Raw genomic sequence first — 18,440 nt, forward strand, 5'->3', positions numbered from 1 at the left:
CACCCCTTTCTTTTTATAGGCAAAATTGTATGTTCTCTGCCCTCATTTTGCCTATCCTGTTGTATAACTGCGGACTGTGGGCCCTGACACAGCAACTCAGTAATCGGCTGGACGCATGGCACCGCAGAAAATTGCGGGACCTGCTTGGTGTGGTGTACCCTCACCGCATGTCGAATGCCAAGGTGTACGCCTCAACGCGACAAGGCCCAGTCAGCACTACCTGTCGCAGACGTCGGCTGCTCTGGCTGGGCCATGTTGTTCGCGAAGGACGTAACTCAGCGTCCTACCAAGCACTAGAGATGGCAATTAATACCCGGGACATCAAGCGCCCACGTGGCCGACCCCATCTCAGATGGATTGACAATATTAAAAATGATCTAAAGCACGCCAATATTGATATTTCTGACTGTTTTGAACTGGCTCTAGACAAGAAAGAATGGCTGATGCTTGTGGAAAAATGTACTGCGCTTGCGTAGTTGTTCTTACTGCGATACGTTCTAACAATAATGAGATGCCTTTTGTCGGCTCTTCTGCCTGGATTTCGTTGACAGATGCGTTAAGCCCATGGATCCTTCCATGAGTGACATGCGAACTGTAACTATTATTATTATTGTGGAAGAGAAAAGGACATATGGATACGAGTTAAGAGTAACTCTCCATCACTGTAACATATGTCCATATGTCCTTTTCTCTTCCACATTTATTTATGGCTCAACATCCGAGTTTCAAATTATTATTATTATTATTATTATTATTGTGGAAGAGAAAAAAACATATGGATACGAGTTAAGAGTAACTCTTTCCGCCTTGCCTTCCCCTCTTTGGTCTTTCCATAACCTTGAACCTTCCAAGTTGGAAGGCTGTCGGTTAGCGCTACGGAGATGTGTTGAAGCTAGGTGTCAGGACGTCGAATGTTTCAGTACTCTGTCAGTTTTGTGCCTAGTTATTGCACTTTCTGACTGTATATAGTACCATGTCACAGTGATGGAGAGTTACTCTTAACTCGTATCCATATGTTTTTTTCTCTTCCACATTTATTTATGGCTCAACATCCGAGTTTCAAATTATTATTATTATTTCTTTTTATGTCACAGGGGGTTTAGCTCAGTGGTAGAGCGCTCGCTTTGCATGCGAGAGGCCATGGGTTCGAACCCCATATCCTCCATTATTTTTTTAAACTTTTCATCCAATTTCTTGCCGGTTTCTTGTACATGGACATCAGGGAGTCGTACCCAAGCCAGTTGGGTACAGTGGTCTGGGTACGATTCCCTGATGTTCATGTACAAGAGATATTCCGGCGAATGCTTCAGTATCAAAAAGCAATTTGTTTCATATTCGATACGAAATTCCGTGGCAGGTTCTTGAAGTATATTAGTAGGGTCCAGGCTGGCAGTTTTTTTGTACTTTTGATCTCTGGCTATGCATGATGGCGTAGTGAGCCCATTGGCCGGGAAAGATTGATGCCGTAAATGAACTCAAAGGATTGTCAAGTTGCGAACTCCAGGTTATGTACTCTGGATGAGACCAACAGTACATGAAACCCAGAGTGTGCAGCTCTGATGGGTTGCTTTCATGGCGAAATTCCGGGATTACATCATTTTAGTGATGTGCGTACAAGCAGGATTCAGCGGGTCTCTTTCTGCACAACTGCAGCTCAGTTGTACACACTACGCCACTTCCCACCGCAGGTCTGCACCAGATATGATGTGATCCTGGAATTTCACTGTGAAAGACACCCATGCAAAAAGTGTCAGAAGCTGCACTCTCTGGGCCTATCACATTAGGATACGTTGCCATTGTACACAATCATATCGAATACTGGGTCAGGGTCTGTTACCCTATGCCAATTCAGGTCGTCTTTGCCCTTTTATTATGTCAGAGGGGGTTTAGCTCAGTGGTAGAGCGCTCGCTTTGCATGCGAGAGGCCATGGGTTCGAACCCCATATCCTCCATTTTTTTTACTCCTGTCTTTTCCAGGGCTCGGGTTTCTTTCATTGTATAGGAGATTCTCATTGCCAAGATAGGATGCGTTGCAATCTTTGTTTGGTTGGATTTCATCCTTTTTTGCTTCTTGTACCAGAAATATTTTCGGCAAATTCGTCAGTATCCCAAAGCAATTTGCTTCATATTCGGCACGGAATTCTGTGAACGATTCTCGTATTATGGACTCAAAGGTGAGGACTTCACGTAGCTGGCGTTTGTGCATGTGAATTTTCAGCTGCATGGAGTAGTATGCAAGTACCACAATGCTGTATCTTACTAGCCCAGGTGTGTGATGCTGTGTTTTGCAGCCGCGTTTATTCTTATCAAAGTCCGCATAAATTTCTTGTAGCAGCTAACTTGCGGGTTTTCCGTCAACTCTCTCTCTCTCTTCTCTTCTCTCTATCTCTCTCTCTATCTCTCTCTCTCTATCTCTCTCTCTCTCTCTCTCTCTCTCTCTCTCTCTCTCTCTCTCTCTCTCTCTCTCTCTCTCTCTATCTCTCTCTATCTCTCCCTGTCCAGGTGTACTGATCCTGTACCTCACAGCTCACATGGGGTATAGCGATGACCGTGCCACGGCACTCTATCATGCGTTTGTGGTGCTATGTTACGCGTCAGCCCCATTCGGTGCCATGATTGCCGATGGCTGGCTCGGGAAATTCAAGTACGGCTGCCTCTTTGCTTGTGCATGTCTGCACTATAGGAGTCTTGACACCGGATGTCATGACCTTTCTCCGCCTGCGTTTTCACCCTCGGGCATCCTTTTTCTTGTTTCAATCCTCCCAAGACTGTGCGTCGGACACCATACGGTAACTACGGTATTGACCGTACCGCTCTTTGCCCCAGGTACCCGTGAATCAATGAAATACACTGATTTGGGCTCAACATTTCGAATACTGCAGAGCCCCCCCCCCCCCCCCCCCAAGTTGTACCTCGGATGGCTGACAGTACCACCCTATAATAACCTTGCGAGTACACCCCTGCCAGGGGAGGGGGTGGGGGATGTCCCTAGCTATGTATCACGCTTACTTGTCTTGATCCGTTGTGCTTGCAGAACCATAGTCTATTTGTCACTCGTTCATGCGGCCGGAAATATACTGATGGCGGGAACATCGGCTCCTCTGCACAACACTACCGCAGTCATGTGAGTACAGTCTGGCCGTGTTGAAGTGGACGGAGAGAGGGGGTGCCCAGTGTACCGGTGAAGTGTGGAAACTCGACCTCTTAGCCAGGGGCATTGGAACCGGTGCGGCAGGTGCGGCCAAAGCCGCACCAGTAAGTTTAACATTAAAATGGAAACAAGGAAAATGGCGGGGCACACGTTATGCGCTAGAGTTCAACAACTGAACCAGATTTTGAACATACACAAGGTAGCACCAGACTGACAAGGAGTACTGAGACGTTCCACGGCAAGGCAGGGCAGTCCCCCAAATAATATAATATTATAGGCTATTTTGGCCCAATTTGGCAAAACCTTTCCTAGGCGGACGGCCTTTTCGTTAGCCTTTTCGTAGCCGCACCGATATAGAATACCTTCCGACGCCCCTGCTAGCTACATGTACAGGTGCTTCTCGATGAAATCCGATCGCGAGAGTAAAGTTAGCACACTGCTCCATTGCACATCGCCGTGTTCACAGGTCAAGGGCTGCGGTGCGCCCGAGACGTGCTTTCATTGAGGTGCAGCATACATGTACTTTTAAATACACAAGTTTAGTTGTATCTCCGATTTTTCTGGTAATTGATCTATCATCAGACAAAACATTGACGAGAATGAGGAGGGTACCTGTGATTATAATGGGAAGGTGGGCAGGAAATTGGAATAAAAGTGGATGCAAACTCAGTGTAATGTGGGTTGAAAGGCCTACACACGCACATACACACACGCACACGCACGCACACACACACACGCACACACACACACCATTGGACGCCCATCGCCGGAGGCGATGATAGCGTTGCTACAGCAGAAGCCATAGCAGCTTGTGCTGGGATTGCACCATTCAACAGCTTGCAAGGCTGAAGAATTAACCGCGACTATTCAGCCTGGTCTACACCACACAGCTATGAAGTGGCTTTTTCTGGCCAGTGAATCCCTACTTTTTGGTCTTTTTCATATTTTTTCCGCACACACATCACACCACATACTCCGGCATGCACTGGCTGTTGGTAACCACCCAGGAGAATGAAAGAAAAGTCAGGAGGAGTCTGAGAAAGAGAAGAAAGACGTGTGTGACCATAATCGTCGGGAATCGAACCCGCAGCCTCTCGATTAGAAATCGCTGCACATACCACTGCACCATATGGGACACACACACACACACACACACGCACACTTGTACTTGGTCACTGCCAAAACTGGTCAGGGTAGTACCTGCTGCCCATGGCGTATCCATAGTAGTCTGCCGAGGGGTAGAGGCCCAGCCGCAGCCACTCTCGGTAGCTTTGACTGGGGTCAAAACGGGCACACAAACCAGAGACACACGCGCAGGAACGAATTAAACCTTTTTTTAAGTTTTAACATCAGCACCGAATGGAGGTGTTTCATCACGTCTTCTTTTTTGCTTGTGATGTGCATCCGTTTTTTATTATTTATCACGTGGTTGCTAAGACCCTGGCGCCGTTGAATGCTGGGGACCCTCTTGAATGCTGACAGTGGCAGTCTCAATTGTGCCACTGGTCGGTTGATCAGATGGAGAGGCTGGGTCAGGAAGGGTGGGCCGTGCCACCAGAGGGTGTTGTCCGGGAGGGATGAGGTGTGTGCTCCTCATGATGGTAGATCTGCTGGGTTGTTGGCGGAATGAACATGACGGCACTGGAGATCGCAGATGTCTCGGATATTGGCTGCTCGATTGAGCGCGAAGACTGGCAACTTCTCTCTGTTGACTGTAACCAGTGAAGAACGGTTGTTGAATCAGACCACAGCACCACGAGTGTGGAGCAGAAGGCGGAAGGAAGCTTCTTGCCATGTTCGGTTAGTTCCGAATAGGAGTGAGTGCCTCGCGTGCAGGATTATTTCCGCGTCACGGTCTGGAATTGTCACAAACTGCTTAGCGTAAGAGAGGGCTAGGCGCAGCAGGTTTTCGGAAATAGATGTAGGATGACGTGGGCACCAAGTCGAGATGCCAATGCCATCAGCTCGAGGCGTGGGATAGAGCATGGCTTTACTGGCATGGGATAGAGCATAGCTTTACTGGCATGGGATAGAGCATAGCTTTACTGGCATGGGATAGAGCATAGCTTTACTGGCATGGGATAGAGCATAGCTTTACTGGCATGGGATAGAGCATAGCTTTACTGGCATGGGATAGAGCATATCTTTACTGGCATGGGATAGAGCATGGCTTTACTGGCATGGGATAGAGCATGGCTTTACTGGCATGGGATAGAGCATGGCTTTACTGGCATGGGATAGAGCATAGCTTTACTGGCATGGGATAGAGCATGGCTTTACTGGCATGGGATAGAGCATAGCTTTACTGGCATGGGATAGAGCATGGCTTTACTGGCATGGGATAGAGCATAGCTTTACTGGCATGGGATAGAGCATGGCTTTACTGGCATGGGATAGAGCATGGCTTTACTGGCATGGGATAGAGCATGGCTTTACTGGAGCGACACGGGACTTACTCTAGATGAGGTGAGATGTCCGCTCGTGGGCCTTGTCGATAACAAGATGTGCAGCTACGCCATTGGCTACTTCGGAAGCATCACAGAAGACGTGAAGTGCATGCGAGACAGTGGGTGATGCGTTACCAAAGGAAGGCTACAGCATGTGCTTCTTCTAAATCCTTCACAACAGTCGTGATGTAGCGCTTTCAAGCCCAGTTGCCGAAGACTGAGTGGTTATCTATCAGCTCAAGTTCCATTCTTCAAGTAAAGTTACTTGAGCGAATAATGGGTATTCATGGTTCATGTCGTAATCTTCTGTGAAAGATACATACAAGTAGCCCGGCTTGTCCTTATCCTGTCTATAATAGTGAGGTTCTGCTACCCGTGAAACGTGAACGGAACCTGTGCCTGTGCCTGTGCCTGTGGTACCGCGGAACCCAGAGATGGTACAGTGGGAGGAGAAAGTCCAGCCGCGGAGGAAATAGCATAGGGTGCAGCATGACCAGCGCTCGAGGCAGTTGCTGCGGACTGCGAAACTGAAGCTCCTGACGAGCCAGCACTACTGCCTAGACCTGTAGAAACCGTGATAGAGGTAGTTGTGGGAGTTGCGGAAACAGGGTTGTTGGAAACGCCTGCCGCCATCCTGTCAGAGAGGAAATCCCAGCGCTGCCGCCATGTAATGTTCTCTCAATGTACTGTCTACGTGTGGAGAGCACACCAAACAACTAACTGATCACGGTCTCGTTGTGAAGCAAAGAACCCCTTTCATTATTAGTGCATGTTACTCCACTAAATCAAACTCGTCAGCTTCACCCTTGCGCCTCCACTGGCGCAACGTCTCGGTGCACACAGGCGACTTAGTTCCAGGGTGGGACACCAACAACTTGTTCAAGTGCCGATAGTCTAATACCGGACGCACAGGCGTAGACGTCTTGTGCGGCTGACTCACAGCCATCAACGGCAAGACACAGGTTGGGCGACCATGGGTGTCAGCGTCGTGCTTCACCAGCCAGCCTCGCTCAATCCATTCATCCACAGCGGAGCAGAATTGTGTCTCCTCTTCTGCGGTCATCTTCTTCCGCAGGTACTCGCTGATACTCGGACCAACTCGGCCATTTGACCTCCCAACGCTTCTCAGCCGACATCCAACGCATCTCGCCGTCGTCAACCTTCAGGATGACATCGTTGCCGTCCGTCTCTACTTGGACATGATGAGGCAACTTGAAGGCAGGCGCGCCGGAGCTGCAGGCATTGGCGAGTCAGCGGCGACTGGCTGGAGAACTTCATCGTTGTCAGCACTTGGAGCCATACCGTCGGTCAGCTGATCCTCAGACACTTGCACACATGTAGACTGTTCGGGAGGCACCACAGCTGCCGATGCAACTGGCACAGGCGGACAACTATCAGCATGGGTTGGACCGGGCCCAATTACGACACACACGGGCTGATCGTTCGCATACTCGACAGACAGGCGCCCGCACAAGTTACCAGGTCAATGCCAATTAGTACGTCGGCGACCACTACACATAGATCAGGCACAACGACAGCATTCAAGACCACTTCATGTATACTCACTGGTCCGTCATGCCTCCAGAACTTGAGGGTCACTGTACCACAAGTCTGCATGGTGTTGCCATCTAGCACTACGGTGCTGTCACTATTGGTCAGTGGTGTCACATCGAGACCAAGGCGATGCAGCAGGGCTTCTGTTACTAACGTGCGAGTGGAGCCAGTGTCTATCACGGCTGCAGCACGCTCACTGTCACTCACGTCGGGACCAGCACATTGAACAAACACACGAGGTAGCTTCGGGCACGATGGCGATGCGGATGCCAGGAGGCACACGTCCTTCGAGTGCACCAAGGCCCCTGAGCAACTTCGGAGCTAGAATGAAGTCCGTAATGAGAATTCTTAGAGAAGCTAGGGAACTAGAACTTGGCGGAGAATTCGGCTAACTATTCCAACGCGCCTGGACTCTGCTACAAAGTAAGAATACATTCAAATAAATAATATCGTCAGAACTATCGTAACAGTACAAGCAGTCGATTTACCAAAGTGTTATCTCTAATTATTAACATGCAAGAACACAAATAGTAGTGAAAGAAACATGCTCCAGAAGGACAGTAGCGGGTGCTCCTTATCGGGATCTAGTAGAGTACTTGAGGGTACGCTACAATGCATGGCACATCTAGATACGGGATGAATCATCAAAGGGATACCGTAACGGATAGTCTAGATCTATAAAGAGAAGAGTACAAAATAAGAGAACAGGCATGCACAATGGGTACACATACATATACAAGATAACACTACAAACACATAGAGTCTGGATTAGAGTCTACGGCTTCGTGTGTTTTGGGTCAAGATTTCCATACGTGGATGAAGTTCTCTACGTTTTGGCACACGCAAAGAACATGCGTGCAGATCTGCTGGGTATCATTCAAATGCAGGCAGAAAACTGCCAAACGTGGAGGGGGGAATTCCCAGTACACATTCCACTTGATTTCTCTACGTGAGCGTTGCAGAACAGGTTTCCTCCACGTTACGGGAAAGCAAAGAGAGTTCCCGGGATTCTTCGCGCCGCGTTCCCGTAACGTAGAGCAGAACATCAATAATGGTGCAGGAGAACGTGTATCATTTTGGTTTTATCGTTTTGGTGATACGCTAGGAGTTTGAAATTGAACAAGGGACTCCCCGCTGGCTTTAAAAAACACAATCTCCTTCTCTTAAATATATAAACTGATCAATGGTCGGAATATAGTCTGCTAGGTGGAGTAGACTATGTAGTATCTTTTTCTGGTAAGGTTGGGAGTGTTGGGACACATGGATGTATTGTCTGCTTCTGTCCTCGTGCCACTATAGGGTTGTCCCACTTATTGGATTGCTCCTGGTAGCCATTGGTACTGGGGGCATCAAGCCTTGTGTGTCATCATTCGGCGGCGATCAATTCAGAGATGATCAGGTAGGATCAATAATTTCAATCATTTGCCTGTGGGAGTTAGTTTGGAGGCCAGATTGACCAAGAGTCTTTACTTGTTTTACTGGACTCGACACGCTGAAGTGTAGAGTGCCGCGTCTGACACGTTTGTTCTCTCCGTTTCTTGGGTTCCCGATGCGCAGAGCCACCTCATTCCTCGCTACTTCTCCGTCTTCTACTTCTCTATCAATGCTGGCAGTTTGACGTCAATTGTTTCACCCATTTTGAGAGGTAAACTACTTACGGCCTTATGGTGTCCAGTACATGTGACTCCTTGCCTTCCTCCGTGTCCTTTTAAAACTGATGTGCAAACGAAAATCCAGTGGAACAACAATAAATAAGATATAACTCAATTCGTGTATGGAGCACTCCGACCAGTAGTCAAGGTTCTTATGTGAAAACTGATTCATGCAGGTTTTTATGAAGTTCGCGTTCGAGGAAAGGCGTTGCATGCTTTTTGAGGCGGAAACGTAGACTTCAGGTCAACCCTTTCTGCACGGCTGTTGCCGTACTCTTTTTTTCACACTTTCCCGTATCAGGGAACTGAATCGGCCTACACTTCATCTTGCATGTGCAAAGGCATTATGTGGCAGCGTTGCTGACCACTTATGCCAATGTGGAGAAGCTTAAAAAATGTAAAAGAGCAACGCAGTGAAACCTGCCAAAGGCGGCCTCTCGAGGAACCTTACAAATGCGATCCCAGTGCTCAGGTGGTCTTCTGATCCAGGGCCATTTGACTGGAAATAACATCCCTTGGTCCTGTAGTTGTAGTGGTCCTCTCGGACACGTGGTTGCCTTATCAGAGGGGTCACATTGACAGGTGTTATTGTAGTAGCATGCTGCTGGTTCGTGTATTTGCACCTGAACTCTTGCCGTTGGGTATAGGTTGTGGGGTGTGTGTTGCATGCTGGCGTTTTGCATGCTTCTCCGACAGGTTCACACCGTCTGTGACTGAGTCTATGTCCATGTGTGTTTGTGTGTGTGTGTGTGTGTGTGTGTGTGTGTGTGTGTGTGTGTGTGTGTGTGTGTGTGCGCGTGCGTGCGTGTGTGGTGTGTGGGTGGGTGTGTATGTGTGTGTACAGTCAACTTCGCTTATAACGACATTCGGCGGGGCATCAGAAAAGTGTCCTTATTCGCGAAGTGTCGTTACACCCGAAGTCCCATTATATGTATTACAGTTGGATGGGACTTTGCTCTGGGCATGGAAATTCTGTCGTTATTCGCGAATTGTCGGTATATCCGAAGTCGTTATTAGCGAAGTTGACTGTACATGTGTATGTTTTGCATGCTTCTCCGACAGGTTCACAACCTCCGTCACTGAGTCTGTGTTTGTGTGTGTGTTTGTGTGTGTGTGTGTGTGTTTGTGTGTGTGTGGGGGGGGGGGGTATGTGTGTACATGTGTATATTCCACACAGGCTACACAACCTGCTTCCACGACGACTGCTACCTGTATGCATTCGGTCTCCCTGCCATCTTGATGCTCATCACTATTGGTGGGTTTGTTTGTTGGTTTCTTTTTATTTAAATTTGTATAAAGCACAGGCAATTCTACCTTCTCGCCAAAGGGAAACGTCCAGTTCCTACTGTGGCTTTTACTGAATGGGTTGGTTATCTACTTAATCCTTTTAAACTGCCTGGCTTGGTCATTAATCACCTCTACATAATGTGTGTGGGGGCTGGGCTGCTACGTGATGACATATGCTTCGGCCAGCACCAAGCATACTCAGTGTGACAGTGGAGTCGGATGTGGCATGGAGGAAATCTAATTTTGTGCCGCTTAGAAGGCGGAGGAGGGAGGGGGGGGGGGGGGGGGTGCAGGTCTACAGTCGACTCCACAACGAACTCGCATAAGTAATAGTGAATTTTGTGATATAGCGAACCACTTGTATGGTTAATTTTTAAAAAAGGATTGGGAGAACTTTTTAAATTCAAAGGATCAGTCGGGGAAATGCAATGCTCTATACATCTGACCTATGGGACCAGGCCAAACCTACTCGTAGAATGCGCTGACAAGTTTTTCACTCCAAAGGCAGATCACTTTCTTTCACCTCTGGTAGTGCGTTCCAGAAACTGGCTGTGGGTGGTCCCCTGGGGGAGGGAAAAAAGACCCAGGTGCCATCAGTATGTGTGGCACATGTTGTGAACTGCCTTCTAGGTACTTCAGTGCGGCTTATAGTCCGCAAAATACGTTACATCCTAGAAAAGTAAATATCACTGGCTGATGGAGAGATTCGCTTGGTTGCAGGTACTCCTGAGCGTGTCATCACCAACAAACAGCTTGAATATAAACAGAGGATCACTGTGTTCAGCACTGCCCAGCCCCTTCATCAGTCCACGTTGAGAATTAAAATCAGGAAGAGTGGATGTGTGCGTGCCTGTCGCTGCGCATCTGTTCTGTCATCGCTTGGGTTGGCCATCGCCTTCTTCGGACACGAACAGTGCAAGCATGGATGTGGTCCTCCAAACCTTGAGAACGCGAAGTTCATTGTTTGAAACTCATAATCTCCGAACATGTGCACTCTCAGCTGCCTGCCGTGCCATGAAGTGCTTTCCAGATGCTCAATTTGTTGTGCATACTGGCCAAGAGCGGTCTTCAGATTGGCTGGAGTATCCTTCTCCTCGAATATGCGCAGTGAAATGGTGTTGTGCATTGCGCTAGATGCTAGTATGTTGGCAATCTATACGCTCAACTTGAAGTTTCCTCCACCGTGCTCATCGCCGGTGGCGCTGTGCCGCCACCTGTCGGTGCACCTGCTCGTAGTTCCTGGCGTGCATAGCAACCTTGGCCAGGTCTGGCTTGTCTAGCAGCTGCAGCTCAAGGGTGAGTTCCCTATTCACTAGGCTTGCCATGAAGCGATCGCGGATGCAGTCATCGCGAGCGTCCTTGAAGTCACATTTGTCTGCGATGCGGTGGAGACTACGCAGAAACTCGCCCACGGTCTCGGATGGCGACTGTGTGGCACGTTCGAACATCGTTCATTTGTGGACGACGTTGGACACGGGCTTGAAGTACGCCGAGAGTTTCGTCTCCACTTCCTGATACTTATCTCGATCGCCGGCGTTGTCGAACGTCAACTGCTTGAACACAGTGGTCGCCTGAGGACCCATCGTATACAGGAGAGTTGCGACCTGTACATCTTCATCGCCTTTGTAGAGTTTTGTGACTTTTCGGAACTGGCGGAATCACTCCGGCCAGTCGCCCCATTGAGTCGGATCGGAAAAATCAAAGGTTCCCGGTTGCTGGAATCGAGCCATCCTGAACAGGTTCGTTGCGGATCAATGCTATTTTTTCACTGATCCTGTTCACTGCGCCGTGTAGCAGTAGCCACTGAGAGTAGTTTCGCCAGAATCTTCATTGCAAAAGGGGAACAGTATCAGACACGGAAAAGCACAACTAACTACAAGGAGAGCAGAAACGGAGAGTGATTCCAATCGGCAATCACAGCTTCTGCCGCTCCATACGCACTGCTACGTAAATACGTGAATTTGTCCGTGTCCGTCAAGCCACTATTGGAGTGGATTATGGACCGGAATACACCGGAGAAATGTTGCCACTCCATAGCATTCCCGCCAAATTTGCCCAGTTCTAGTTTTTCCCGCACCATATCTGGCGGACTGATTGCAACATAAAAACCTTTGCCACCGACTTGGCATACTTCTTGCAGTAACGATTTAATTAAGGTCTGGGGCACAATTGTTGGGTCAAATTCTGCATGGCGAACGTCCCAAGGAGAAGAAAACAGATGTCTCCACGCGCCAGGAGACAAAACGAAGCAGTTGTCGGTCGGTATCTACTGTACGTGGAGATGAGTGCAGGGCAAAGCCAAAAATCCAAAAAGTCAGGGTAAACCAAGCTGATTGGAGATGGAAAATGGCGAGGTCTTTTGAATATTTCTCTGTCTAAAGCAATTCCTGGACGAAAAATCAGGCATTTTATGCGCTATCGGCCTCCATATTAAAATGGGTTAAAGACTCAAAATCACGTAAAACTAACAAGCAGCCGCGATATGTAGGCTTTGACAGACTATTAAAGAGATAAAGAACTCGGATTATAAAGAACTAATTTCCCTGCACAATGGTGTTCGTTTTATCGAGAGTCGATTGTATAGGACTTCCTCAAGATCAGTAGAAAGTCTGTATTTCTACCTCTAGCGTTTGGCTTGTCATCGTTGTTTATTTTATAACCACTGTTTAGGTATATTTATTGCTGGGAACCGGTACTACATCAAACGCAAGCCAACGCAAAGTCTCATCCCCAAGGTGGTGAAGGCCATTGTTGTAAGTAGCATGGGGAAGTAATGCACTTCCCATTCAATGATCTACGCATGATGCCAAATTGCACCACATGGGAAACATTTACTGACCAAAGTGGTCGTCACGTACAGCATAATACAATCAATTTGGAAAGAAATTCCCATCATGGGCTATTTGCTGCTGCTTCTAGTAACACAAATCTGACTAGCTGCAGTTGTAGTAGCGTGGTGTTAGGAGCACCGCACAGACTTCAGTCGCTCTGAAAAACAGTGGCGTGGAATTTCAGCGTTACCAATTGCTTGTCCAAATGTGGTTGTGTCGAGCTGAACGCATAGCTTGTACATGCCTGCATCCCTCCGATTCTCTCTCCCCTCTATTTCCTCTCTCTCTCTGCTTCTCTCTCCCTCATTGGTTTCTCCCATTTCAGCTTGCCATTAGACAACGTGTTTCCAATCGCTCCGGCCCAGAGAAGAAGGAGCACTGGTTATACTGGGCGGAGAGTAGATTCGAGGTACGTGACTGCTAACGAGTGTCAGCTTGGCCATTCAAATAAGCTCATTGCGTAATGGCGTAGTTTGTAACACTGACACCCCACACAGCCGCCTGGGGATGGTTGTGTGGGGTGTTGAACAGTGCATCCCTGATCCCAGCGTACGCACATGCACTGCTCGTGCCTTGCGTATTTGACAATTATTTGACGACGCGCAATGGGCTTATACCTGCCAAACCCCATGGTCTGCCACTGTTTGTTATCCTATACAGCAGGGGCATAATCTAGCGTTGTACATTCTGCATTGATTGAGCACTGGATACCGTGTACGTGTACACTACTGACATTGTGATATTCAGTTTGTAGAGTCATGTTGGTACTGATGACCTGCTGCCAAGCCTCACTGACAGGCTTTCTATGCTTCTGCCTTTCTTCCCTATTTGAATTTAATCTTGCAGCGACAGTTTTTAGACGATGTCCGTGATGCATTGCGCGTAATTTTCCTCTTGCTGCCGGTGCCTATCTTCTGGACACTGTTCGATCAGACGGTAAGACTATTTTTAAGGCAAACATAATAATAAATAAATTTCACGGTTCGCGTGAGACTCGGCTGGAAGCCGAGTTTTCCCCATCCGCCGTGGGAACGCCACCACCCTCTAGGATTAAAGGCGCAGATGCAGCGCCTAAACGGTGGGAGGTGAGTAGATCAGACCCACCACCAAGTGGTCAAAGACCGAAATCCCATTAGCTGCATCCATGTTACCCTCGTGCCAGGCCACGAGTTCCCAATTAATTGTGGGTCGCAGCACGGCTGGAAAAATTCCTTCCGCTTCCAAGCAGGACTTGAACCTGGTACCCTCTGTTTCTCAATCATGGTCTTAGACCATCCCACTATGCCTGCCTGTTTTAAGGCAAGCTGTTATGTTATTCTCCTTTACCAGTACAACCTCACATATGTGCACACACATATCTAGCACCGCTCATAAGTCGTATATACTTGTACTCCTTCCCCCCCCCCCCATCCCATGCATGGGTATTAGTGATGTAACGAATGGTGTTTTTTTCGAACGAATATTCTCTCGAATATTGCTTTGACGAACGAACGAATATTCTATTATTCTTGTGATGTGCGTCGATCACTTCACTCCATCAGACTCAACATTCATGTTGCATACAGATCACATTCCCACTGCTTACAGAGCAGATTTTACCCAAGAACAAGATTCACAGTTCTCATAATATAATTTCGATACTGTCATCATCAATACTGTTCAGGAGATCAAGGTTGGAGCTAAATATTAAACATAACCAAAAAAGTGCCGATTTTTCGAATTTTCGAAAAATCGAATACTGCTGCCTGCATTCGAATACTCTTTCTGGTGTTGGTATTCTAGAATATTCGAATAATTCGAATATTCCTTACATCACTGATGGGTATGCACATGGACATGGGCTCGGGTGTTCCAGAATTGGTGCATTGTTCTGTCATGTAATCATTTTTTTACAAGGAGTTCTGGGTGTCTACCGGTTCCCGTTTCTCTCCTCCTCCTCATCCTCATCCTTCTCCTCCTCCTTCTCCTCCTTCTCCTTCTCCTCCTCCTCCTCCTCCTCCTCCTCCTCCTCCTCCTCCTCCTTCTCCTCCTCCTTCTCCTCCTCCTTCTCCTCCTTCTCCTCCTCATTCTCCTCCTCATTCTCCTCCTCATTCTCCTCCTTCTCCTCCTCCTTCTCCTCCTCCTTCTCCTCCTCCTCTTCCTCCTTCTTTTCGTGATAAACATGTCCATGTACGTATATTGGTATTTTAGGGTTCCCGGTGGACTCTCCAGGCGAAGCGTATGAATGGCAGAATTGTAAGTCTGTCACATACGCCATTGCACGTGATTCATTGTGTTCTGTGAGAAGGCTTTGATAACATAGCTCTGCCTTTTTTGCTGTGCATGCTGTGATTCAAGTGGTCTTGACTAGTGGGGAGTGTGACCTGTCAACACTACGTTATCCCTTTAGAAGGGTGGTTTCTTGTCACTTTGGAACCACCCTTCCAGCATATCTCTGGTGTTTTCATACAGTGTCGCAAGTATGGCTGTTGGGATGCATGCATCTGCTATTAGTCACTAGGGATTAGAGAGTGTTTAGCAGCCTGCCATGGTAAGGATGACTTAGGAAAGGGTAGCACTAGGCTTGACCTCCTCTTCATGTGTGAATCCGTAAGCTTTTTTTGTAGAACTCCGAAGCCTCAAGAATTATGTGCTGCTGCTCCCTACATGGGAGCTCTAGCTTTTCTTGCAAGCTCCCATGTACGTAGCAACACACAATTCCTCAAATTGTCGCCGAAGTCGTTACCTTTTCTTCGTCCTATGGTTCATTTGTAGAAATTGCGTGCATATATGCGTGCATGCAGGTTGTAGAGGTTATGTAATTACGTCATCATTTGAGATGCTTTTTAATATGGAATGACAAAGCAGTGGCACAAGTACTGGCTTGCTACTCCGTACCATACTTTGCCATTCGGGTCTCCATATAGACTAGCACTGTTTTCCACTCTCAATACCAAACTAGCATAGGGACTGGCAATGATTTATCACTGCTTGGAACTCCATACAACCTAGCACTGCTTGGCACTCTATACAAACTAGCACTGGTTTCCTCGGCGTACAAAGCAAATGAGATGAGGATCTCATTCATGCAACCTCTATTCAGTTTGTAGGTTCAAGATCAATGTGCTTTATGTGTTGCTTGATTACTGCAGGGTGGCATAGTTATTGAGCCGGACCTAATGCAGGTTAGTTCTGGCCTAACAGTGAACGTCGCTTTCACATCCGGTTAGAATTAGTGTCAATTTGACCTCGGTGACCCAGTGAAGCTTGATATACGTGTGTGCATTTACATTTTTGGATGAGTTGGGTCGCACATGATCTCTCTGGGTTCAAAGATAAAATAATACAATCGGATTTCAGCAAACTAGACGGTAGGCTCTGACTGGCACTGGTTGTGCCGAGGTGGAATGGGCTTGTCCTTCCAGACCGAGTTGTTGTTGTTAAAACCCGTCATGGTATAAGTGTCATGCCGTGATGGCATGTGAGCACATGTGTGCTTCTGTGTAAGCTACTTATCGAGTTGAACTACTGTAAAACATGTAATTTTAGGTGCATTAAAATGTCAGTGCCCGGGACCTGCCAGGTTTCAGGTATAATTTAGAATTAGGTGACCAGCGTTCCCTTCACATACAGTCAGTGCTTACTCTAGTGCTTTTTAGGTGTCATTAAAATTTAGGTGTCTGGTTTCTCTACCGAAATCACCGAAATTAAAGTTACACCGAAAATTGAATGTTTTACAGTATACTGTAAATATACAAAATTCCGGCGCTGCAAAATTTCGGCACTTCACGATTTTTGACATTTCGGCGGCGATTTATTTTCGGCGTGGGGTAGAGGGCATAGCATAGTGCGACAGGTGCTGTGAAAAGTTTCATCGGCGTTTTAATTTAGGCGTTTTGGGTCGGTGCCGAATATAGCCGAAATTAAATAGCTGCCGAAAAAATTTGTATATTTACAGTACCTGAGGCTAGTGTACTGTTCTAATTGACATTCTGCTGTGTACTAGTAACCCCCACCTCCCCCATCTCCCCCACCTCCCCCATCTCCCCCAATGACCTGTTGGATTTGACTGTGGCGGCGATCCCCTGCAGAGTGCGAACAGCGCCATGATTCTGCTGTTCATCCCGCTCTTCGACTTCATCATCTATCCAGTGCTGCGGCGGTGTCACTTGCCAATGAGGTGAGAAACTTGTCGCGTTTAACCCTTAAAATCAACTGATCTCAATGTATATGGAGAATTGTACCCTCAATTTTTTTACCTTGAATTGGACGTAACTAACTTTGGTTTCCCAGGGACGATTGTCATCATCTTAAAATTATCAGTGCAGAATGTTAGTATTACATAATGCATGATACACTGTACAGCTGGTTGCTTGGAATACCCCTTTTCATGACTTTGAACCATCATTTGTATAGTGCTGACCCTGGTTTAGTTTGTAGAGCAATCACTGTCTTGATCCAGCTGTATTCGGTAGGAGTGCGGGCTACCTGAGTCAATGTAATGCATGGAAGCAGCTGGCAAATCATGGCCCAATGGTTTTGGAATACCGTAAAAGCCCGTAATAAGGCCCTGCGCGGAAACGTTAGTGAAGGTCCAGAACATGGGCGTCAATGTGGGAGCTGTGCATGCACTGCACTATGTACTGGGCCTGCGCTTTCGCCCATGGGCGTTCACACGGAGGTGGGCTAGAAAATGGGACAAGAGTGTTGACACCCTGTACCCGGGCGTGCACACGGGCAGCTAGTGTTCTGCTGGGTTGGCGTTAATGCGGGCTTTTACGGTAGGGCAGAGGTTCTATTGGGAGGGACGGGGAATTTAAAATAAGATGCATGTGGCAGGTAAGTATATACAGAAGCCGCGTACTGTGTCTGGTTCAGCACCTTTCAAGCATAGTTCATTGGAACTTGGGGTGGGCATGAAGTCCGTCTGTATGACAAGGATTGTCCAGTGTCATGTGTGTATGTGCCTGTTGCATGTGTATGCTTTGTTTGTTCAGACCTCTTCAAAGAATGTCATCTGGTATGCTACTGGCTGCCCTCTCATTCGTTATAGCCGCGTTTGTGCAGATACGCCTGGAGGTAGGTTTTCAACAATCCCCGTTGCATTGAATCAAGATCAAGAGTGGAACGTGCCCTCACGCCCGGTGTGTCACATTTGTGTGTGCCTGTGGCTGTGTGTGGGTGTGTGTGGGTGTGTGTGTGTGTGTGTGCATGTGTGTGTGTGTGTGTGTGTGTGTGTGTGTGTGTGTGTGTGTGTGTGTGTGTGTGTGTGTGTGTGTGTGTGTGTGTGTGTGTGTGTGTGTGTGTGTGTGTGTGTGTGTGTGTGTGTGGGTGTGTGCATGTGTCATAGGCTGCCACAGACGCCCATCCAGCCAGTTCTGTTTCTCGTGTCCGTGTCATCAACGCCCTTCCGGTGGGCTTGAATGTCACAATGATGCCGACGAATGCTAGGTCAACTGCAGTATTTGATCAAGTGCTGGCCTATGGTAAGGTGAGTGCTGCCAACATAGTTTGAGGAAGAGGTTTATTCCCACAGCTA

General features: G+C 47.7%; 1 protein-coding gene and 2 non-coding genes across 3 annotated transcripts in view; all 3 read left to right on the forward strand.

The window, feature by feature from the left end:
- LOC135815418 (peptide transporter family 1-like) overlaps nucleotides 1-18,440 on the forward strand; it is a 37,634-nt gene that overhangs the window by 8,612 nt on the left and 10,582 nt on the right. The window contains exons 4-17 of the mRNA XM_065328712.1: nucleotides 2,081-2,174; nucleotides 2,503-2,644; nucleotides 3,035-3,124; nucleotides 8,452-8,551; nucleotides 8,710-8,797; nucleotides 9,982-10,059; nucleotides 12,762-12,844; nucleotides 13,248-13,331; nucleotides 13,769-13,858; nucleotides 15,113-15,157; nucleotides 16,054-16,086; nucleotides 16,993-17,081; nucleotides 17,899-17,980; nucleotides 18,252-18,392. Coding sequence (XP_065184784.1) covers nucleotides 2,081-2,174; nucleotides 2,503-2,644; nucleotides 3,035-3,124; nucleotides 8,452-8,551; nucleotides 8,710-8,797; nucleotides 9,982-10,059; nucleotides 12,762-12,844; nucleotides 13,248-13,331; nucleotides 13,769-13,858; nucleotides 15,113-15,157; nucleotides 16,054-16,086; nucleotides 16,993-17,081; nucleotides 17,899-17,980; nucleotides 18,252-18,392 — 1,239 coding nt within the window. The remainder of the gene's footprint in view (nucleotides 1-2,080; nucleotides 2,175-2,502; nucleotides 2,645-3,034; nucleotides 3,125-8,451; nucleotides 8,552-8,709; nucleotides 8,798-9,981; nucleotides 10,060-12,761; nucleotides 12,845-13,247; nucleotides 13,332-13,768; nucleotides 13,859-15,112; nucleotides 15,158-16,053; nucleotides 16,087-16,992; nucleotides 17,082-17,898; nucleotides 17,981-18,251; nucleotides 18,393-18,440) is intronic.
- Trnaa-ugc (transfer RNA alanine (anticodon UGC)) lies at nucleotides 1,094-1,165 on the forward strand. The gene has a single exon. It is a non-coding gene; the product is annotated as a tRNA-Ala (tRNA).
- Trnaa-ugc (transfer RNA alanine (anticodon UGC)) lies at nucleotides 1,881-1,952 on the forward strand. Its single transcript has one exon. It is a non-coding gene; the product is annotated as a tRNA-Ala (tRNA).

The sequence above is a fragment of the Sycon ciliatum genome, chromosome 4 (genome assembly GCF_964019385.1).
Source record: "Sycon ciliatum chromosome 4, ocSycCili1.1, whole genome shotgun sequence".
NCBI lineage: Eukaryota > Metazoa > Porifera > Calcarea > Leucosolenida > Sycettidae > Sycon > Sycon ciliatum.